The sequence below is a fragment of the Penicillium diatomitis genome (assembly GCF_028827545.1).
Source record: "Penicillium diatomitis strain IBT 30728 chromosome Unknown utg000002l_segment0_segment0, whole genome shotgun sequence".
NCBI classification, from domain to species: domain Eukaryota; kingdom Fungi; phylum Ascomycota; class Eurotiomycetes; order Eurotiales; family Aspergillaceae; genus Penicillium; species Penicillium diatomitis.
In genome coordinates, this window is record NW_026623174.1 from 3,183,763 (window position 1) to 3,206,256 (window position 22,494).

Genomic DNA, 22,494 nt, shown 5'->3' on the forward strand with positions numbered 1-22,494 from the left:
TACACAGTGCTACACCCTGCACACTACACACGACGCACCAGATGGAGGTTGAGTGCAATTCACGTCGCTTCGAGGCCTTCTCCATCTATAAAGAGGAAGATTTCATCTTTTTTATGGATCAAACGGAAAGTCTCCGATGAATCAAATTGGAGAAATGAAACAGGTGAGATCTTCATCCCATCTCTGCTAGCCTCAGTGGATCAACCGAGTACCCGCGAATCGAGATACAGATCATAAAATCACAATCATGCGGAGACAACTGATTGAATCCAGAAAGCTGACCGATGTTGCAACACAGTATAGAATTGTGTATGAGCTCTTAGCCTTAACTCAAGCGATGAGTGGTGTTCTCAGCGGCCGTCAACATCAGCATCCTCTTCACCGCATGGGATGCATGGCAGATGATCGCTGATGAGCCGGCCAAAGTAGTTTACTCGCTGCATCTCCCGCTCGCGCTCAAGCCGACGTCAGCTGCAGTCAACAACTTATGATGACGTCGAGTCATTATGATGACTGATCTTGTCGAGCCCGTAGGGTCAGCCATCCATGTGAGCCGTGATGTGTAAGACGATCGCCCTGGATGATGCACGAGGTTCTGTGATGCGTGGGCGTGACCGATTCACAAGATGAGGTCAGGCGCACCACCTGGTCTATGCGCCGGTGATTCATCCGGCTTCCTTAACAAAGACGGTACGCCCATCTGAAGCTTACTTGTCACTAGTGGCACCGACGCTTGATGCTGACCGTCAACCGGCATGTTGGATATTTGCGGGACGATAAACCACCCTATATCCTGATGCCAGATGGGTGGCAGCAACTACATCATAGCTGCTGGGTCTGAATAAGGAGTATCACTTCGAGGAAATATTGTACTTTCACCGGAGATCATCCACCGCCCTAGCCTCGAGGAACGATCTGCAGGCCGTGCCCCCGAAGATCGTCTCGGGATATCACTGGCTTCTTGCGGGGACTCAAGACAATTCATACCTGAAATTGACCACACTTAGCCTAGCATCAGTTTGGCCATAGTCATCAAGTCTCACGCGACGAGGAGCACGCCAAGAAGGTTGCGCTATGCTCATAACCAGCCGGTCTGCTTGGCCCACCCCCGCAATTATGCAGCAAGTACACTCGCTGCCTGCCTCTGCAGTCGAGCTACTGCATCCAAGCGCCGAGAGGGGTCATCAATGATGCCATTGTCACTTGTTCTCGATCATGACTCTTCATGATTTACATGAGCAGTATCTCTCGGTGTTATGCTATATGGAGGACGGTTCGGCACGCGAGCATTCCTGGGCCATTGCGAGGGATATTGCTACCCCTTACTTCATAGTCGAGTGGTTGCTTTCCGCAGGTTCTCTGCTCCGGTCTATTCAAATACACAGCCGCAGTCAAGGAGATTCTTTGAACTGGTCGAGAAATCGATTCGGCCTCTCCAACATGTTGTGGGATCGTGCTTTCAAAGCACTTGCAGTGGTAGCGTCATGCTGTGCATCGGTAGCAGATGCCATCACGTACACTCCGCTGAAGCCTCCTTCATACCCACTGGCGGTAAGAAGTCCATATCTGTCAGGTCAGAACTCACTCTTTGCATCTTCCTTTGATCTTTCCGTGTCGAGGGTCGTGGTGAAGGAAAGCGAGCTGATCCGGAATCACAACAGCATGGATTCCCGGCAACGATGTCGCGTCTCTTCCCTCGCACAATGCTCAGTTTTGGGAAGGGAACAAGCTGATATGGTCGGTCATTGCGCGCGTCGACGGAGTTGCATATAATTTGTTTGGCGTGGCTTTCCCCCCGAATGGAACACAATCTGCGGTGGTCACCGAGGCAGTCTACACGTCTTCTCACACCATCTTCACCGTGACGGCTGGCTCGCGCAATTTCACTCTGGACTTTTTCTCCCCAGTCTCACCCAAGAACTACTTGCGGCAATCATTGCCGTTCTCCTACCTGACAGTGACCGTGGCAGCGGGAGACTCAAGCTCCGTGCAAATCTACTCTGATATCGATGCCAGCTGGACGGGCCAGCCCGGACACGCCCGCTGGAGTTTTTCACGAAATGCATCTACGAGTGTCTATGAGATTCAAGCGGTCAACACGGCAACTTTCTCAGAAAACAATCAGGGACAGGCTCTGTGGGGCAGTGCCGTATACGCGTCTCGTCCAACGGACTCCTCGTTACTCTCGAGTGCATCTGGCCCATCTCTCAGCACCCGCGAGTCGTTCATCAACGGCGGCAGCTTGACTGACACACAGGACGAGTGGAGCTCGACAGGCGTGGTAGCTTTTGCCCACGATCTGGGAACCACCACGGATGCGTCAGCCGTGACTTTTGCGATAGGCCATGCCCGAAAGGAATCTATCGATTTCCTTGGTCAGACGCAGACGGGCTACTATCGTGCGAGGTATCCCGAGGTGGTGGGAGCGGTCTCGCATTTCTTGGACGACTATGAAGACGCCAATGCAGAATCCGTCAAATTTGACCAATTGATCCAAGACACGGGAGTTTACAGCTATGGGAACAAGGACTACTCGGACATTCTGGCTCTCTCAGTGCGACAAGTCTACGGAGGTATCGAACTGACCATCCCTTCCGAGTCGTTGGATGTGAAGGAGGTTCGTGCCTTTATCAAGGAGATATCAAGTGATGGAAACATCAACACCGTCGATGTGATTTACGCAACTTTCCCCATCTTCTACGTGTTGAGCCCCGAGTTTCTGAAGCTCCTTCTCACACCGGTCTTTGAGTACATGGGATCTAGTGCCTACACGAAGCTATATGCGGTGCATGAGCTCGGTGCAAACTACCCCAACGCGACGGGTCACCCGGCGAATGGAGAAGAGATGCCCATTGAGGAAAGCGGCAATATGATCATCCTCACCTATGCCTATCAAATCGCCACGGGTAAAACCGACTTGGCCGAGACATACTCGGCTCAGTTGAAACAGTTCGCCGACTACCTGTTTCAGAATGGACTCTATCCGGCCTCTCAGCTCTCCTTGAACGATGCCCTCGGTGCACTGGCCAACCAGACTAATTTGGCCGTCAAGGCTGCCGTTGGTCTTGCCACATACGGCGCTCTGTCAGGACAAAGTAACTATACCGCCGCCGGCAAAGACTTTGCAGGCAAGATCTGGACCGATCACCTTGGGACCGATGTGAATGGCACCCACTTTCTGATTCAGTACGGGGAGGAGCCCTGGTTCCTCGTGTATAATCACTATCCGGATCTGCTGTTCAACCTCGACACTTTTCCGGGAGAAGCCTATAATGCCACAGCCCAGTTCTATCCGACAGTACGCAAAACCGACGGCGTGCCTCTCGACGGGGCCATCAGCTGGGGGCAAACCAATTGGCAATCGTTTGTCGCTGCCACTGTTCGCGGGCCCACCCGAAACTTGTTCATTGATGACCTACATAGGTATATCTCGAATGGACTCAACTCGGCGCCGTTCTCCGATCGATACTGGGTCGAGGCTGGGAATGGCTTTTCGGCGGGACAGGAGTATGCCTTCCGGGCACGACCCACGCTAGGCAGCCATTTTGCGCTGGCAGCTTTGACGGGCGCTGATATTCTTTTCTCGGAGTGAGCTGATTTGTATACCCCGATGCTGTTCTCGCCTGAATGTGGCGGTATTCTTGCAATTCTTGTGCATCTGATGGACTCGCACTATTCGTGTCTGGCCTGTACTCCAGGGGAATCGAGGTTGGAGCAGAGCACATAGCAGGGCAAAGTTCCTCTCGGAGGCATAATGCAGAGATGTTCGAACAAGTGTTTTGATCGAAGTAGCAGCGTACATCTTAGGGAATCGAGTCGCGACGATTCGGTTTCCTTGGACCGCATCACCTCAACGAACACCCAACCAACGGTCGCCTCGTCCTCGGCGATGGCATGGACGTCTGATTTGAGATGTGCCTCCATAGAGACATCGGTGAAGCCTACCATGGAAGTCCTGTAGAACTTGGGTCCCGTCCATCTTTTTGGAGCGTTCCTACTTTGAGCACAATGCATGGTGAGAAGGTTGCTTCCAAGGGTCGGTGATGGCCCAAAGAGGTGAAAGCAGAAAATCTGGCGGGGTGTCGTATGGATGCCAGTATGTCAGCACAAGGAGCCGGACCTCTGGACGGACTCGCTCGCTAGAGTTGTTTGTTGACTCGCTTGGTCAGTGATTTCGGACCCTTGATCCGAAACCGGATCTAGTCATGTGGGTGCGTCTAGAGAATGAAATGCATGGTTATGGCAGTGTGCAATTGCATTGTGCATGGTGTATTATTCCTCCGTGGTGTATTATTCCTCCAAGGTCTATTATGAATTCCACGGTCTATTATGAAACATTTTCAAGGAGTCAAGGGTCAAGGGTCACGTCGGCATCTGACAAGACCATGATACTTCCATAGTCTCTTAATCGACCATGAATATGGTATCGGTAGAAGGAGGCTTTGAAGAAGCACACGATCCAGAAAGACCGTTATAACCTACCTAGATAGTAGACGTTTACGGTCCCAGCCTAGAATGTCGATAGGAGGTAGTGGTACAGATCAAGTAGTTGGAACCTTGCTGTGCGTGTAACTGAATTGTGTATGGAATATTCACTTGGGATTGCCGAACGTCCACAACTCTAAAATAAGTGATATGATTAGGGTGGGGGATAATTCCCATCATCTTACCTAGGTTGTGTCGTGCTTCATCAAGTTTAACCTTGTCCTGGCTGATCTCTCTTATAGAATCTTCTTATATCTGCTGTTGAGTGATAGAAGGCCCAAGACATGAATTCTGCTCAGAACACGGACTACTCGGGGTGTGTTGCACCTCGAGCGGGATCACGTGCGCTCTTGTTGAGTATCAGCTGTGAAACGCTACGTTCCGCGTCATCTGACCCTAAGCCCGACTTGGCCAGCACTTAGGGCTCTCGGGTATTCATTCCGCTGGTGTGACGCTTGTGATGCTGGATGATTGCCAGATCAATCATGGGTTGGGATCATTTCTTAGGTGCGCCCGTGATTGATTTGGCAATTATGTACATTTGTACAGTATAAAATGAGAATTATCCCATAGTCGTACTCCCCGAACGTGGGTTGTCTTTTTGCGATGCATCAGAACAAGTTGCTTCCACGAGCGGACTGCTCTCTACATGCTGAATGTTTTCCACTTTCCAAGTTGATGATCTGAAGGTGTACTTATATAAGCGAAATCAATACAACTAACATACCTAAGTTACCCCCAACGAAAGTCCAAGGATGAGACCATCGCGCAGATCAACACCCTACATGGACCGATCCTTCAATCCGGGACAGCACAATGATAGGTATTTTGGCATATTATTGTGTCACCCCCGTTTATCTCCACCTGGCCGGGAGAGAGAAGAAGGCAAATGCCACGTCTATCCCGATTAGGAAAACGCATGGCTCTCGGGTCCCGCCCGTGGGAATCTTGGCTCGGCAATCTGCATCGCTGTGGGCTTCCGTAAGTGAGATCAGTTCACAGTTTCACACCGAGAATAATATGTACATTCGTCTATTGGCTCTATTCTCTATTGACTCTATTCTCTATTGGCTCTATTCTCTATTGACTCTATTCTCTATTGACTCTATTCTCTATTGACTCTATTCCCTATTGACTCTATTCTCTATTGACTCTATTCTCTATTGACTCTATTCTCTATTGACTCTATTCTCTATTGACTCTATTCTGTCTATTGCGCAATCATTCTCGAATGAATGCTCAGTTTAGTCCCTTGTCTGGAAGCTTTCCTAATTAGGCACCCGTTTTCTTGAAGGTGCCACTAGTACTACCGTCTTCGGTCTGTTGCACTAAGTAAGTAGTACTTACTAGAAATATACCCTTTTGCGAGCCTCGTCAAGTGATTGTCGAGTAGGAAGTCAACAGCAGGAACATAAGTATGTAATTCCAGTAAAGGACCGTCATCCGGATGAAAGGGAGTCATTATGTCATTCCCGATCAGTGAGAAGTTGAGAAATCTCCTTCTCCTCTGCGGAATCGATGCATTTACCGCTTTAGGGGTCTGCAGGGATCAAATCACCATCTAGAACGAACAGCTCATCTTTAAAGGAAAACCCTAGCGCTCATATGATTTGACATTGAAATCTAGGCTGAAAGAAAGTCAGATAGTATTTATAGTATTTCGTATTTTTTTATACACCCATAGTACAAACTTTTGTTGTTAACAAGTTGATACAGCGGTCGATCAATACAGCTTGAACTGGAAATCTCAATAAAGTTATGAATCTCTCCCGAGGGTGATAGTCGACACGCTAGCCTGAATAGAGTAAAAGTACTTGTAGCGTGACTCGACAGATAAGTTAGTTGTCCATGCTACAGGCTCTAGCCTCTACTAATGAGTATGAGTTCGAGTCCCACTCAGGTACCGACGGCGGGTGAACTCTCGCAGCTCTAACTGTAATGATCGACTTCATTATCAAGCATCCAGATGGAAACTCTGCCCGCCTCTGACCCGGAGGAGCCGAGGTGCAGCTCTCTGCCGAAACTCGAAATTGGGGAGAAAGGAGGAATGTACCTGACTGTACTCGGTAGTCGATTACCACCATCCACATTCCACATAGTACCTACCCGTTACATACTACTACTAGTTGGCTTGTAGTAACTACTAGGTACCTATCCAATATCCACATGTCCAGATCCACACGTCCCGTCATCGCCGATTGCCAAGTCCTGCCTTCATTTTCCCTTCGCGGGCAATCGTCGAGTGGTCCGTGTCGCGTTTGTGCCCAAAAAGGGAAACACGCCAAAGTCAAATCAGGATACGGTGCGCATTGGGGGGGGGGGGGAGAAGGTGACAGGAGGGGACCACGGTGACCACGGTGAACTCGGTGACCATGATGGAAAGAGGCAGCATATCCCTACGATGCGTGGCAGATCAGAGGGTTTCATCTGCGACTTTGCCTCTCCGACGCTGTACTAAGAAACCAAACCGATTATCCCCAGTCGGGTCAGTGCCTGGGATGTGATATCACTCCTCCAACGCATGTGCTCCGGTTCCTCTGCCTGCGCTCTTGACCGCATACAGGGTCGGAAAACCCCCCGGCCACGCCAAACTACACGATCGATGCAGTCACCAAATTGGGCCAATTTGGAATCATCCGCATACTCTCCCACTCCCGTCAGCCCTTTACCTCCTCAGCCGGTGTCGATCTTCTCTTTCTTCCTCTCTCTTTTCAACTTGTTTACAGTCATCCGCCAGATCGACGTGATTGACGTCCCACTTTCCTCCCCGACGTGGAACAAATGTCACGCCTGAAGAGGAATGCTGCATCGACGCTGCCCATCATCGAGGAATCGTGAATTCGTTCGCATTGTTTGATGATCTGTCAGTAGAACACGCTGCGTACATTTCAAAGTGTCGATCTTGGACATAAACAGAACAATACACAAAAGAGAGGCTAGATAGACGCCTTTGTCCTGAGAGGAAGAGAGAGAGAGAGAGAGAGAGAGAGAGAGAGAGAGAGAGAGACCAACGGGTGGCATCATCTGTTCTACAACGCTCTCTTCGTATTCTTCTTCCCCCTGTTCCCTCTGTTTCCTCTGAATCACACCAGATTAAACCCCTGCCTTTTCTCTGTTCTGCTCCTCTGTCTACGATCCAGGCCGGCCTGACACTAGACGCTGGAAATCCTCAGTCTGAGAGAAGGCTACAAACAGAATCTTTCTGGAATAGCCCGTCGACCATTTACTTTGAAGACGATTGAGTGCGCCGTCGATTCTCAGGTGTTCGCTCGCCTGTGAAACCGATGGATATAAAGCCATTAGCAGTCCCAGCAGTCTCCAATCATCCACCCACCGCCAGCTCAGACATGTCAGTGTCCACGTCCAACATATCACTCACGATGACGGAGTTTCTGCCTCCATCGTATCGGCCCGCTGTGACGGCTTCTCAGGCCGAGCGGTTCGCAATGAACAGAGTGCCCGGGATACACCGAAAATCACCGGAAGCCTTGCACTTGGATGATCTGGAGCTGATGATGCACTGGTCCACCAAAACCTATCGCTCCATGGCCCGCGATCATGCAGCCGAAAACTTGTGGCAAATCACTATTCCCCAACTCGCCTTGCAATTCTCCAATCTTCAACATGGTCTAATGGCGCTGGCCGCCCTGCAACTGGCTCGAGAGAGACCCAATCCCGACCACCAGGGGAAATATCTCGTCGCGGCACGGGAGCACTATCGCATTGCTCTTGCTGGCATTCCACTCGACTCGACAGAGGATTTAACCTTGGTGCAATGCAACGCCGTGTTCGCATTGTGTGCGGTTCTCCTCTCCTACACATTCGCCCATGGACTGATGCGTCCGCTCCGGAGTGCGGCGCAGGACAGAAGCCGGCCCCAGTACCTGGACGAATATCATGAAATCTCAACCATCTCACGCTGGATCGTGGGGATCATGATGCAGATCATCGACCGCGTCGCTCAAGGCGAACTCCACCCTCTCGTCAAACCAGACCACTCAAGACCGCGAATGCCAGATATCTCTCAACTTCTCATCCTCGCATTGCGACAACGTAACGCTCGAGAAGCCAAGTACAGCCCCACCCACGAGAGGGAGGTCTACGACCAGACGCTCGACCAGCTCCAGCTCTGTCTGAATCGCCTCATGAGCGGCAGCGAGCCGAGAGACTTTGCCTTTTGTTGGTCCTCTCGCACGCCTGCACGATTCCACGATCTCGTCCAGCACCGGGCACCGTTTGCCCTGGTCATATTCGCGCATTATGCAGTGGTCCTGCATCATCTCCATGGGCTGTGGTGGATCGGAGATTGGGGCACTCGGATCTTGAATGAGATTGTCGAAACGGTCGACCCAGAGTGGTGGGAAGTGATGCGATGGCCTATCGATGCAACGGGATGTGTATTGCCAGAGGCATGATAAGCGCGTGCACTTTGTCCACTCCCCCTCCTTCATGTCCTGTTCTGGTCGCTTCTTGGGTCCTGGGGACCTGTCTCATTGGAAATGATTCTACGATGTCCATCGCATAGTCTCCAGTCGCTTGACACGCTGAAGCTTCTGCAACTGACCATCATAGCGAGCCCTCGTACTGTTGTTTTTTGTTTTTTGTTTTTCTTTTTCGTGTTTGTTTCTTTGCCTCTGCATGGCTTTCTTCGGAACGCTTCTGAATCATCTAGTACAGCCGAAGAGAGCTGATACGTCACTCATGATAGAAAAACCAACACCTTGTCCGAATAACGAACCTGTATCCAAATTTAATGACACCTGTCTGTTACGAAATGGTCAAAGACCCATTCCACACGAGGAATAAGCCAACAGATCTCCTGCCCTGACGTGACGTGACACCCGGCTCCCAAACAGAAGACAAGACGCAAGACTTCACATACGCATAGACTTCGTTTCTCCGTTTGGGGAAGCAAAACAAAAAAACAGCCATACCCTTGAGATTGCAGTCAGCGTCTCGATTCCGTAAATAAAAGAAACCAACCGTCTCGGTGGAAGCCTCCCATGTCGTCGACTAATCCCTTTTCGTCCCGCCGACTTCTCACTTGATACTAACTCGCGGATCTGCTGTCAACTCGGCCTTTGCAACGTAGTGTAACACGCAACCGTCAAAGATAGCCAACCAAAAGCGAGAGATAAGGGAAAAGTGACAAGGACAAGGGTAACATGACAAAATAGAAAACAAAAAGTAACAACTGAAGTGTCTAAACGGAACACTCCCCCCCCCCCCCCCCCCCAAAAAAGCAAAGAATAGTGCGATGGCCCAAAGATAAGATAACCAACTAGACAGCTCCCCCCCCCCGCGCTCGATCGTACAGATAGGATTTCATCGATTACGTTCTTGCGTCGACAGCATGAACCTTCTCAATTCTCATTAAACTGCTGTCTCTTCGAATTCGACGGGGATTTCCCTTCGTCGTGAGGTGATTTGAAAATAAAAAAATGAAACAAGAGGCCCTCTTTCACGGAGAACCACCATCCTTGACGCCAAGACTCCCCCCGGATATCCATGACCGATTAACCGGATCACATCCCCTACCTTTTAGGAAGCAGGCGATCCATGACGTTCTTCTTGCCGCTTGAGTTCTATCTCCTTGAGACGATCTCGTGATTGTGTGCGCACGCGAACCAGCTCGGCCTCCTCCTTTCGCGCCGACTGTTCCTCCTCCGGCGTGGGAATGTAGGCATTCGCGGCGCCACCTGAATGTCATTGCGCAAACCAAGAACGTGTCAGCAAATACCAGAGAATAGCAGCGGACTAGCATCGACCAGATGCATAAGACGACAAAACAGCCAGGGCGCAAAGTGAACTCAGCCATGGAGAGAAAAGGACCAGACCTTTACTCTCCCGGGGAAAAAAAAAAAAAAAAAAAAAAAAAAAACATACCTCGGCCCGTATGATGCGGGAATTGCTCCGCGCGCAATGGCGGCGACTCGACATCTTGACTTTCGCGCGCAAGCTCTGGATGCTGCGGATCGTTCTGAACCATATTTCCGGATCCTCCTCGACCGGTCGTGTACACTTCTTGCTTGATTGTCGGTGTGACCAGATCCTTGGGCGTGGTGGATCGTTGAGGCGGCGCAATGTTCCCTGTTCACCCGAGAGGCCCAAGGTGACCGGCGCGTTAGCTTTGATCTACCCAATTTCATTGTTGCTTGCTCGAGCCCAAGTGCAAGCTCAAGCTCAAGCTTAAGCTCGAGTGTTGCGCCAATGCGCAGTACGCGGGAGATATCTCCCTCCGCATGAACAACGGACGGACGTACCTGCGCCTCCTCGTCCATAGGAGATATTGCGAGTCAAGTTGGGACCACTCATTTTGTCGCACCTCGGTCAGAAGCCAAGTCGACTTTGAACAACTTCAAGCGATTGGGTGTGGAGGTATCAGGAGACACTTTTTGGAGAACCAGAAAGAAAAGTCGAGAGACGGTGATCGCGGCGGTGGATGATGCGATGGTGGGGGGGGGGGGGGAGCAAAAAACCGGGGAAATTTGGATTGCGCCCAACAAGCAACTCAACCTATTTGAAGATCTTCGAGAATTCGAACCGATTTCTCAGGAAAGAAACCAGGTGAATCACCGGAAATCGGATTCAAGACGATAAGCGCGACAACAGTCTCACACTCTTTTCTTTGAACAAAAAAAGTTCGGTCGGTGTTTGGGGGGGGGGGCAAAGGGGAATTCCAACGTCACTCTTTTGTTGGGTTTCGTCAGTCTCGTGCTGAAAGCTCTTCCGCGCCAAGCACAGATGAAGTCATGGGACCTGGCCGCTTTGGGCCAGAGACAATGCCACACGCCTCCATGGGTTTCCTCACTGTGGATATTGATCACGCGGCGACAGGAGACTTCTCGGTTGATCGGAGGGCTCTTTTTTTTTTTGCTTTCAGAGGCATTGTGCCTTGCGCTCATCGATGTCAATGTGTCCAGCTAAAGTGAGCTGTGAACAGGGCAGACTCAATCCAGTCCCGATGACTCGGTCAACCTACCCGAGAGTTCACCCGGTCTATTACACACGTGTGGACAGAAGAAACCTCGCATGTACTGATTGATATTGATGACAACTATCTAAGCTATGGGAACCATAAACCGATCACAAGAAAACCGATGGTCAAGACCTTACACAGACCAATGTCTACATACAAACCCATGGATACCACGCTCGCCATGCTCCCAAAAACCCAAAGAAACAAAACAAAAGCTCCGCTGCCGAGTCGCAGAAACAAAGGGGAATAAAAAAATAGACAAAACAAAAGACGGCACATAAAGCCACCATACATTAACGCACATATAGAAAACATCACAACATCCTCAATGACAGAGGGCATCGCGCCAGCTGAGAGATCGGTTCAATTAAACAAACGCCAACTCGCCACTACTAGCCATGGGTAGACCCCGGGAGCTGGCGCTATGCGGAGGAGGGGGCTCAAGTCCAGTAGCAGTAGCGAGCTTCTGGGAGGATGCTTTGCGTGAGAGATGCTCGGCCGGATCAGAGATCATGGAAGAACTGGCGGGCATGATCGAGTGTCGATGCGTGCGCGGAACAGACACGTCTGTCGGGTGGGAATCCGATCCCATATGGCGAGCACTGGCCAGACTGTTCTCACTCCAGAACCGAGGCAGTGGGGAGATGGCCCCCGGTAATCTTGTGCTAGACTGAGTTGACTCTGGCTGTTGCCGACACCCTCGGCGAGAGGGAACAGACTAGTGGGATATGCGAGAGGTTGATATTGAGACACCCGATTATCGTCGCCATACTCGGATGCGGACATTGCAGTAGAATAGGGTCGACCACGAATGCTTTGTCGATACTCATCACTGAACGTGGAAATCGAGACGGTATCGGCCCGGCTGCGCTGACTACGGGTTCGATCCAGAGCGCGCAGCGCCGACGAGGGCCGACGACTGATCTGTGCGGAGAACAGCGGATTCGACGAGTTGCGGTGTTTGGCGCGACTGTGGACAAACGCCTCCAGAGAGTCGGCCTCGGAGACGGGAGATTCATCACGCTCGACGGCACGAATCGTCGTAGACTTTGTTTTCTCCGGGATACTCTCAACCATGCTATACCGAACACATCCTGTACCCACGGCAGGTCGAACATACCCTGGCATAACAGGTCCCATCGTACCGTCCTCGGTCATCAAGGACACTTTGGTATTTTGCCATGACATTCGCACAAAACCGTGGCCTGGAGGTCCAAACCCTCCAGCGCCATGTCCAGCGCCACTCATTCTCACCGGCAGACCTGCGGCGACCGTGGAGATGCCGCTAGAGCGCCTGGAAAATCGCTTTGACCGAGATGACTGCATCGACTCCCGCTTCATAGCTCGCGCTTGAATGGGTTTCAGCGGCTCGCGACGGGAACGCGCGCTGGTACGTCGACGCATGCCCTGTGGACTCGCAGTGAAAGACAAGCGTTGATTGGGCTTCCGAGCAGGAGACTTGTCGACGACCGACTTGTTCTCATCAATGGGTGGGTCGCGAAGTGGCACAAATGCACTTCGCTTTGGTGATCGAGGGGGAGGACTAGGTTCAGGGATGAACATCAGACTTTCCACTGGTGGATCAAAAGGAGTCACATTCCATGCAGGACCGAGCTCGAGTCGGGGGAGGTCAGATGGAGGCGAAATAGGGCTCTTCTCCCAGTCTTCGGGAGGATCATCCTGCGAATGTCTTTCCGCCACACCGGGCTCGCAGTTAGGGAGATTGGGACGTGCCGGGCGGGGAGGAGCGGCTTTCGCCTCTTTGTCGTCCTTGCCATCTTCAACGGTCGTGGTCGACTTTCTTCTGCGACGCCAGCAACAAAACAGGATGATACAACTGAGTATCACAGCGACCGGAATGACCACGGAGACGGCGATGATGCCTGCCTTTTGCGTCGAAGGACTGGGGGTCTCTGGTATCGTACCTGTCCCAGTCCCCGATGGAGGCTGAACTGGCGATAGCACATGGATTTCAAAGTCACGTTGACTCTTCACAGACCCCTGATACGCCTGCAAGTGAATCTTCAATGTTTTGGGCTGAGTTTCCGACGGCACGTGTCCGTGAATCGTCTTGCTAGAGGGATCGTAGCGGAGCCACGAAGGATCATCGCCGAGGTCGACGTCGAGCTGGACAGAATCGTCGGTCAGGACTGACTGATTGAAGACGTAGGAAAAGTCTTGTCCGATGAAGGCCTCGCAGCCCAAGACCGTGTCGACGAAAAGCTCCAGAAACTCCAGACGGACCAAAATCTTGGCCTCATCGTGATAAATGTCTGTCGCAGTGATTGTGATGTTCTGATTCACAGCGGATCTTGGCGGGGTGCCAATTAGCGAAATTGATTGTTTGTCTAGAGTTAACCAGTCCGGGACTGCGGCGTCGACCAGAACAATGTTCTCGCGGGCAATCGGTGACCAATCGAGTGTCATGTATTTCTCATAGGAGGGACTGTGAAATGCCTCCCCTCTTTTCAGGTTAAAAATTTGCACGGTCTCGTTGAAAGCTAGCATATGCGGACCGATGGAAAGCTCGAACGTCTGGTTCACTGCGCTGTATCCGGCCACATCTGAGGCGACCAGCTGAAACGTGAAGAACTGAGGGCCAGATCCGGGAAAGGACGGTGTGTTTCCAGCAAAGCTGAGCGATGCCGCGTCGAAAGTAATCCATGACGGGAGAGGCGCATTGTTTGGTGAGGTGCCGTAATAGATCGTGGAAGGATGAGTATTGTGGAACGTGGCAGGGTCGAACTGAATATGGAATGGTTGTCCGGGATGTAAATTCAGCGTCGCAGGGTAAGACACAGGACCATACGCCCGCAGTTGAGACACAAGGGAGGTACCGATAGTCGGGCCTGCGTCGGACGTCACGATCAAAGTCACATTCATGCTAGCCGAGTCGGACCCGGTGGAGGCTACCAATTCGAATGATTCTGCACCGCTGCCATGTGAATCAGGCGTGCCTGACAGGGTCCGGCTAGCGCTGTCGACATGAAGCCATGATGGACCGTCCTTGAGCGAGTACTTGGTCGATGAATCAGCGTGAGAGAAAGTGTTTTCTGAAAAGACAAATTGAAACGGTTGAGAGATCCGCGCAACCGGTGGCAGCTGGGAATTAATGGGGTAATTGGCGACCAGTGCTGCGGCATGAGATATGGCAGCTAACGCCAGGCTGACGAGGAGGACGATGATCGATGCCATTGCTCGTTGTCTAAACGCCCCAATGCCGACTCTCAGTGAGATCGTGGCTCTCACGAGCAACCACTATTGGAGCGCGGCAAGATCTCTTCAGAACGGAAATGTGAACGCTGGTGCCGAGCAGCTAGGTCCTGAGAGTCAGAAAGACGAAGTGAAAGTTTGGTGCAAGACTTGACTGGAGATGGGTAGAGTGGTCCAGATGATAGAGACGTAGTTTGCCGATAGTCCATCGTCTAACACGCGATCTCCCTGGCACTCGTTCCCAGGAGACAGGGACTGACTCGCTCAGGGCGAGCCCTGTGGTATAAGCCATGCCTGGATATGCCCAACTTCACTGAAGTATGTAGCGGGGTGACAGTCGAGAATGAGAGCGCGGGAACGCGTCGGGGCGTAGATCGAGATGCTCACGTCCAGGTTCTGGTGGAACCCCCTGGGCGCCGGGCTTGTTAGCAAGGGATGGGCCACGCTCCTATGCTCGTCAAGGAGCCGCACATAAGAACGCCTGTCCAGTCTCCTTCGGGATCGTTGAAACGGTGCATCTGGTTTGCCTTTTACAAAGGAGCCACCAATGGAGGGAGGAGAGAGGGAGCGGAGGGAGGGTCCTGAAGAGATGGTCCTGGCTAGAAGGGCACCTTCGTAGACGGGGATTGTGGAATCCTCCGTGTTGAAGGAGTCGACCTCGTGGTACCCCAAGTCTACCCTCACGTTCACGGATCGTGTTCCAAATCTAGGACCATCTTGATGCCAGTCCGACCAGGAGCATAGTAATCAGGGATCGTTTCCCGCTCCTCGAATCCACATCGGCGATAGAGAGACCGCGCGGGCTCCCTGGCCTCGTCCACCCACAGGTGAATTTGCTGGCACCCCTCCTTTCGTAGGCGCTGTTGAATGTAGAGCATGAGGTCGCGACCGACGCCCTGGCGACGATAGGCCTCTATGACGCAGACCTTGTGTAAAAGGGCGACGCCCTTTTGGCGCACGTAGACGGCATATGCTACCAGATCCCGTCGCGACGAGACACCAGCCGCAACGCGAGTTGTGTACAACACCCGCGTATTAGGCTTTTTCTTCCACAGCTCTTCACCAAATGCAAAAGCTTCATTGGTGGGGAAGGTCTTTTTTTCGGATCGGGCTATCTGGGCAAGAATTTCCAGCGCCTCGTCCCTTTTCAAGGAATGAATATCCGAGTGGTTCCAGGTGCGTGACATTCTTGCCTCTTGACCATCGGTGTCGATGATCGCAGATGGAATCTGACTTGAGTAGCGTCCACAGGAAAGTCTTCGACTAGACTTTCACCACTCAAGAGTATTTGAAATCCCGAGTTTAAAGCAGAATACCGTTCGGGGTCGATAATGTGAAAAGAGGAAAGTGAAGTGAGTGAATGGGCGTTTGTTCATGACTGCTGCCTGGAGATTCAGGCCTGACACGCCGCTGCCAGGTAGGCAGGAGCCAAATTCAGAAAGGTATACGCAGCAAGTACGCTAGCCTTGGTTGAAGCTGTACCTTTGATGAACTGTACAAGAGCATGTCTACTGAGATACAAGATATGAACCACAGGCTATATGTGTAAAGTGAGCCAGTCAGTATGACTGTTGGAGCCGAGTCGACGCACTGCATGTTCTGCAGTCGTCAAGCTTGAACCAGCATGCCCCGAAGTCTGATACTCACCGGTGACTGTCTTCATCACGAAGGTGGAAGCAGGATTCGTTCAGAGCCTCTGCTGCGAGAATCTACTTTGCTGCCAGGACCCAAGGCAGTAATTGAGACTCTGGCCCTGGGCTTATCAACAGCCGGGCTGGGCTCAATTGATTTATTCTTGGCGACATTGGGGTATCACTTCCACAATACAGCCAATACGACGGCTGTAAAGTTCCAGTCGACGCGGATCCGCTTTACAGATAATTTCCCTTGGAAAAGCGCGACCCGTAATCACTGGCTTTACTGACAATCTCGCGCCGTTGTTTGCCTGTGATCTTGGACCCCAGAGCCATATCCTTTTCGCGATCAAAGGCACGTGCACTAGGATCGTCTTCTTCTTCCTTCCGCGACATCCTTTCCTTATCAAGGGGTACATTCTTCCCTTTGATTTCCTGCAAGTGCAAAAGATAGTTAGCGAGGGAACCCTCTCTCTCTCTCTCTCTCTCTCTCTCTCTCTCCGATCGAGCCCGGATGTACTTGGTAAATTGGCACGCACATTGTACTGTTTGATTCGATCTTCCATCTCCTTCGCTCGAGCCGCATCTTTGGTGGTGGAAGGGCGTTGTTCAGGTCGATTGGGAGCCGGGCCGACGCCCATAACTTGGTCTTGGAGACGTCGCATTCTCTCCTCTGGCGATTCAACCCAAGCCGCATCTAGTTGCTTTGATCCAGGGGCGCGGGCCGATTTTCCAGTTTGAAATTTGCGATTCCGTAGCTGTGTTGGATCGATTTTGGAAGCCCAGTCACTTGAACTCGGCGGTTGCAACATCCACTCATCTCGTTGGGTGTCTTTTGTCTGAGTCTCGGATTTTTGCGAGGACGCGTGGGTGGTGACAACTGGTGCTGGTTGTGCGCCGCCAAGGGAGGGGGAAGACCAGGCCCGAAATCATCGTCGCTGTCGCTGTCACTGTTGCTTTCCGAAGCCGGGGCTCGATCACCGTCGTCGCGTGGATTTGACGCGGCCTGTGGTGGGGGCATCGCGGGGCCGATCACCCTTTTCTTCGTGGAGGGCTCATCGTGCCCAGCCTCATTGTCGAGTTTTCTCTTTTCGGAGGTGTCCATTGCAAATGGTGTTACGGCATCAATTTGAGCAAAAGAAAGAAAGGCCAGGAAGAGTGGTGGCAGAAAAGGTGTATGCGATAAGATAACCCGGCGACTTTGACCACGGCGTGGTTGGATCATTTGATGTCATGGGATTGACCGCCCGCAAGTCAAAGCATCAAGTACCTTTTTAGACTTTCTTCAGTACGGTACAGTCGAGACCGTGGACCTGATATGTGTAAGCGGATATCCTAAGCTAAAAAACTCCGCGGATCACAAGGATTGCCATCTTTCATCTGGGGCAATTGATCTAGGTGCTATGGTTTGAGGGCTATGGTGTCTCTATAGGCTCCTGTGATTTGTACCTGACAGCCTGCTGCTACCTTATGTTATCACCGCATAAGGTTCGATTGAGTCCCGCTGAATAAATTAGTCGGGCAGCGCACATGACTAAGCTTAAATTCGATTCCGCGAAGTAATTTGATCTGCAATCTAATCGATCTTCATTCTTCAATGGGGATCAAATTCTGGAATAGGCTGGCCTGATTCACATATCATTTGAATATCCTTTGTCAAACTTAGCTCCCCTTCTTTTCTGCTTTCTTGATCTCCCCCTTATATCCATCCAATATGGTCTATTACTTTACATCTAACGTGGTCTCCCCCTCCGCGTTCATCTATGTCGGCAAGGACAAGTTTGAAAGTATGCGCCTCCAAGAAATCCGGGAATGGATTGCTCATGCACTACGAGCCTAACAATCGCACCCTTTGCGGACAGATGAGGACTTGATCAAATTCGGCTTGGACCATGACGTCTGGTATGTACAGCGGATTGATTCCATGTCGTGGATCTTTGGCTATTCAGTGTGCTAATGCGCCCTCGCGACAACTCCAGGGTCCGTCGTCCACACGCTTTCTCTCCGAAATCCTCCGTGTCAATGCCGCTGATGTCCGCCTGCGTAGTTCCACGTTGATAACCTGTCGAGTGCGCACGTCTATTTGCGCATGCGTGAGGGCGAGACATGGGATAACATCCCCGAGCCTCTGCTTGAAGATTGCGCGCAATTGACCAAAGCGAATTCGATCGAGGGTGCGTTGCATCTCCAGCACACAATGGTTGTCGATGGGTCCTTCCGATTCGACTAAGCGAGTGTACAAAAGCTTCAACTTAAGCTTACCGTTTTGTTTTTCTTCTCTCAATTGTTTGCAGGAAATAAAAAGGACAACGTGACCATCATCTACACGCCCTGGTCCAACCTTCAAAAAGACGGATCCATGGCCACCGGCCAAGTCTCATTCCACAACCCCAAGCTCGTGAAAAAGGTGCTTGTGCGGGTGCGCGAGAATCCCATCGTCAATCGTCTGAACAAGACCCGCGTCGAGAAATTCCCCGACCTCCGTGCCGAAAAGGAAGAGTACTCGAAGAAGAAGAGTCGCGATGAACGCAAGACCCGCGAGCAGCAGCAGATCAAAGAGAAGCAGGAGAAGAGAGAGCGCGAACAGCTCAAGTGGCAGAAGGATCATGCCTATGATGATATGTTTTCTGCGGATAATATTGAGGCGAGCAGCAATCAGGATCGGGATCCCGACTTTTTGGACGATTTCATGTGAGGACCTGGCCTGGATGCAGGATTATGTATACCACAGGCCCACCTAGAGGCGAATCATGGAAAAAGTCCTACTCTTTTTGCATTTTGACAAATTTTCTGATTAGATATTTGACATTGGTCCGGTTCCCCCATCGTCTGGACGTGATATATGTATGTATACACTCGACACGTTCGATGAAGGTCAGGAAAAGACCATTTTGGTATATACACATCAATTGAGTCTCCACCGGTTCTCCCCTAATGACGCAGTACAACACCCAAAGCATCGCCCAATGCCATGCCCACCCTTTACTCGTCCCAGATGACGCTGCTAAGACCTTCAGCAGTACCCGGCTGAGCAGTCTCACCCACCTGCAAAGAAGCAATCTTCTCGCCCAAATTGCCGGTCTTGGGATCCCTTCGGACAATGCCCACCGTTGACGAGGCCTGGTTACCGATCGCCACCAGATCACCTGCGCGGTTGATCACAAACGTACGGGGCACCTTGCCAAAAGCGGACGTCTTTTCTCGTACCTCGACAGTTCCTGTACGTGGCGACCGGTTCAGGGTCACCATACTGTCACTGGGGGCAAACCCCTGGTCAGAACGAATGGACACGTATAGGGCATCACCGATCAACCGGATCTCCGCGGGTGTGGCACCCTGGGGCATCACGCCGTTTGTGTAGGGCACCATGGTCTGAATCTTCTCAAAGGACAGGCAGCCGGAGCGTGCATAGGCGACGTTGAACACATCCACGGTGCCGCCAATCTCGTTGGCCAAGTACATCATCGTCTTGCCTACAGATTGAGTCTGGCGGGAGGAAGAGCCACGGCCAGCGTGAGCCCGCACGGGGCTTGCCTTGCCGTCCGTTCCATCGGACCAGAAGACGCCATGACGCGGGCCACTCCCGTAGGTGATGTTGACAGGAGGACACTCCTGTAGCTTTCCGGATTCGCCACTAATGGAGTAGACGCGCAGGAGGTCGGCACCCAGATCGGGACTCAGGACGAACGAACCGGTCGGGTCCAGGAAGACCTCGTGCGGGTGAGGAGTGTCTTGTTGCGCGACGGCTCCAGGCCGAGTCAACTTGAAGTGGAATTCCTGAAGCGCTGGATCGTTATCATGGAGAGGGAGAGAGAATGTGGAGACCGCAGCTCCTTCGCTGTCGAGGCGTTAGTTGATTGCATTTATTTGTTGTTTCTCTTTCACATGAGACGGCCAGGGATGATAGCCCCAAGTAGGGGGGGGGGGGGGGGGGGAGAGAGAGAGAGAGAGAGAGAGAGAGAGAGAGGAGAAAAATATACTGAGCCCACGGGCAACTTACTAGTGTGCAATGGCCAGGTACTTGTCACCTTGATCATCTTCATAGATGACGCTATTGACACCACCGCCCACGGTATCCGTCTTGGCAAACTGCTGCAACGAGCCATCTCGCCCGGCGTGATACGCCCACAATGAACCATGCGTACTGGGATCGGTGGTGCCCGCTTCATCCGAGCAATAGACGGTCTGGGTCTCTGGATCAAAGGTTAACCAGCTGGGCATGGTGCCGCAGGTCTTGGTGGTGTCGGTCAAGGAGAGACTCTTGCCATCGAAGGCGAGGGAGTACAGGTTGCCATTGTAATGGGTGGCCCATAGACGAGAGGTGGAGTGATGTTTAAGAGAGGTTGCGCCGGTGAGGGCGAGCAGCGACAGGAGGGTGGAGGTTTGGGTGAGACGCATGGCGAGGGAATAAGAGGACGGGAAGAGACCGTTACGTCAACAATATACTATAGGTATGTGAGGGAAATTCACTTTTACAACAAGAAGAAGAAGAAGAAGAAGAAGAAGAAGAAGAAGAAGAAGAAGAAACAACAAGAAAATAGTTCAATACGCCTCAATCGGTCCTAGGTAGATAGGAAGGGGCTATAGACATCATATGTAAGTCCTCGCTAGAATCAGTAATGTCACTAACCCCAAACAATTCATCTGCGAAACAATCATGATTAAGGCGCGGCGGTCCATCCTGACAGCGCGTGTAAGTATTTTCCCTGCAGAAAGTCGACATGTGGAGTCGTGGCTGTGTCGTCAGTAAAGTGGTCAGTACTTGGCGGGGATGCAAAAAGGATGCAGATGCAAGAGTCACGACGACGGGACCAGTCAAGACCAACGACGTGGGATGATCGACTGAATGAGGTTGCAGCGCTGGTCGGACATTCTCCCATCAGGGCAAGGGCATCGTCTCGTATAATGCAGGGAGAGAAGTGCATTCAGCATTGCACAGTCGTCAACAAACACATGGAGTCATGGACCGGTGGTGTTGCGTGGAGGATCAGGAATGGATCGACGTGGGGGTTTTCTGCTCCGGGCAGCTTCCAGTGGAGTCCAACACGGGGGAAGCAGAGTCGAGAGTCGAGAGTCGAGACAAGAGGATGGAACCGAGGAGATGAGAACACCTGAAGAAGGAGACCCTCGACCGGAATGGTATCCCCGGAGAGGCAATGCCGACAATGTGCCGAAGAGGCAGTCCGCCAAGCCCAGGGATGATCATTTTGCTGTCCATGCATGACGAAAACTTAGCAAGGCGTCATTGGAAATGAGCCCCTACTCCAGGACTGAAATGATTCTAACCACCCTGGCAACCTTCTGAGTCCAGTGTTGACTCATTGAGGATAGTCAGCATCCCCAGATTCCCCACTGTCTTTCAGCACGTTACCCGTAGTGCTCACTTATGAGCCCTTTTTGTCTTCACGGCTTCAAGATGGAAAGGATGATCATCCCCGATAGGTTCGAGAGGATTCTTTTCTTTTGCCCCCTCTAGCTTGTGCGTTTTCTCTGACGTTCAGTGGCACTTTCCCTCAAGCCCTCAACTGTAAAAACACCCCTCTTCTTCAAGTTCCATGCCTGTTGCGGATGAAATGTATAGTAGTCTTTGTGTCAATCAGTAACTACCTCAGTACTCTTCGAGTACAAGTAGATTTGTTTCTACAAGGTGTACGTCAGATCCGACCGATTGAATACAATCAAGAGGAAGCATGAAGCTGGGAGATAGTAGATACTGAATACTAGATAGTTAGTGAGTGATACTAGTACTTGACTTCCAAGGTTATTACGCGCCGATATTGTTTCCTCTAAAGCGCCCTTCGCACGTCCGCTGGCCCCGAGGGAATGTTTGTTGACGGCGAAGCGCCGCCCAGGATGACGTCGAAACGGCCCGGTGCCTGATCTATCGGCTTCAAATGCGCTGGCGATGATCGAATTAACAACCAGCAGTTGTTGACCACAATCGAAAAAGTGGACGGGAGTCTTCGTAGATGCCGTAAGGTATCCTTCCCCTCAAAGCATGTAGCTCAAGGCACGTGACAACAGTTTCAATCAATTGAATTGACCATCAGTCCCCCTACATGGGAGTAGTAGTAGGTCCTAGGCAGTAGGCACCAGGCACTAGGCATTCATACTCACAGCAGTATTATATTTCCTCCAGCAAAGCAACATTGAAGTCGACCTGAATCCTTCGCTCTATAAAGG

General features: G+C 51.6%; 8 protein-coding genes across 8 annotated transcripts; 3 read left to right on the top strand and 5 right to left on the bottom strand.

Annotated features, from left to right (window-relative positions):
- Positions 1 to 1,440: 1,440 nt before the first annotated feature.
- Positions 1,441 to 3,592, top strand: N7539_002195 (glutaminase family protein; the record flags this gene model as incomplete). The annotated part of the gene is made up of 2 exons (XM_056931798.1): positions 1,441 to 1,573; positions 1,662 to 3,592. 2 exons carry the CDS (start codon positions 1,441 to 1,443, stop codon positions 3,590 to 3,592), a joined length of 2,064 nt encoding a protein of 687 aa, XP_056793829.1.
- A 4,273-nt stretch (positions 3,593 to 7,865) lies between these two features.
- On the top strand, positions 7,866 to 8,900 carry N7539_002196 (uncharacterized protein; the record flags this gene model as incomplete). The annotated part of the gene is made up of 1 exon (XM_056931799.1): positions 7,866 to 8,900. One exon carries the CDS (start codon positions 7,866 to 7,868, stop codon positions 8,898 to 8,900), a length of 1,035 nt encoding a protein of 344 aa, XP_056793830.1.
- A 1,126-nt stretch (positions 8,901 to 10,026) lies between these two features.
- Positions 10,027 to 10,800, bottom strand: N7539_002197 (DUF3602 domain-containing protein; the record flags this gene model as incomplete). Its single annotated transcript, XM_056931800.1, has 3 exons — positions 10,027 to 10,184; positions 10,372 to 10,575; positions 10,749 to 10,800. 3 exons carry the CDS (start codon positions 10,798 to 10,800, stop codon positions 10,027 to 10,029), a joined length of 414 nt encoding a protein of 137 aa, XP_056793831.1.
- A 1,174-nt stretch (positions 10,801 to 11,974) lies between these two features.
- Positions 11,975 to 14,659, bottom strand: N7539_002198 (putative transmembrane glycoprotein; the record flags this gene model as incomplete). Its single annotated transcript, XM_056931801.1, has 1 exon — positions 11,975 to 14,659. One exon carries the CDS (start codon positions 14,657 to 14,659, stop codon positions 11,975 to 11,977), a length of 2,685 nt encoding a protein of 894 aa, XP_056793832.1.
- Positions 14,660 to 15,363: 704 nt separating this feature from the next.
- N7539_002199 (GNAT family N-acetyltransferase) lies at positions 15,364 to 15,864 on the bottom strand (the record flags this gene model as incomplete). Its single annotated transcript, XM_056931802.1, has 1 exon — positions 15,364 to 15,864. One exon carries the CDS (start codon positions 15,862 to 15,864, stop codon positions 15,364 to 15,366), a length of 501 nt encoding a protein of 166 aa, XP_056793833.1.
- Positions 15,865 to 16,548: 684 nt separating this feature from the next.
- Positions 16,549 to 17,416, bottom strand: N7539_002200 (GPALPP motifs-containing protein 1; the record flags this gene model as incomplete). The annotated part of the gene is made up of 3 exons (XM_056931803.1): positions 16,549 to 16,746; positions 16,851 to 17,191; positions 17,230 to 17,416. 3 exons carry the CDS (start codon positions 17,414 to 17,416, stop codon positions 16,549 to 16,551), a joined length of 726 nt encoding a protein of 241 aa, XP_056793834.1.
- A 609-nt stretch (positions 17,417 to 18,025) lies between these two features.
- Positions 18,026 to 19,006, top strand: N7539_002201 (uncharacterized protein; the record flags this gene model as incomplete). The annotated part of the gene is made up of 5 exons (XM_056931804.1): positions 18,026 to 18,098; positions 18,174 to 18,213; positions 18,261 to 18,291; positions 18,359 to 18,485; positions 18,606 to 19,006. 5 exons carry the CDS (start codon positions 18,026 to 18,028, stop codon positions 19,004 to 19,006), a joined length of 672 nt encoding a protein of 223 aa, XP_056793835.1.
- A 287-nt stretch (positions 19,007 to 19,293) lies between these two features.
- Positions 19,294 to 20,709, bottom strand: N7539_002202 (uncharacterized protein; the record flags this gene model as incomplete). Its single annotated transcript, XM_056931805.1, has 2 exons — positions 19,294 to 20,149; positions 20,312 to 20,709. 2 exons carry the CDS (start codon positions 20,707 to 20,709, stop codon positions 19,294 to 19,296), a joined length of 1,254 nt encoding a protein of 417 aa, XP_056793836.1.
- Between the last annotated feature and the right edge of the window lie 1,785 nt (positions 20,710 to 22,494).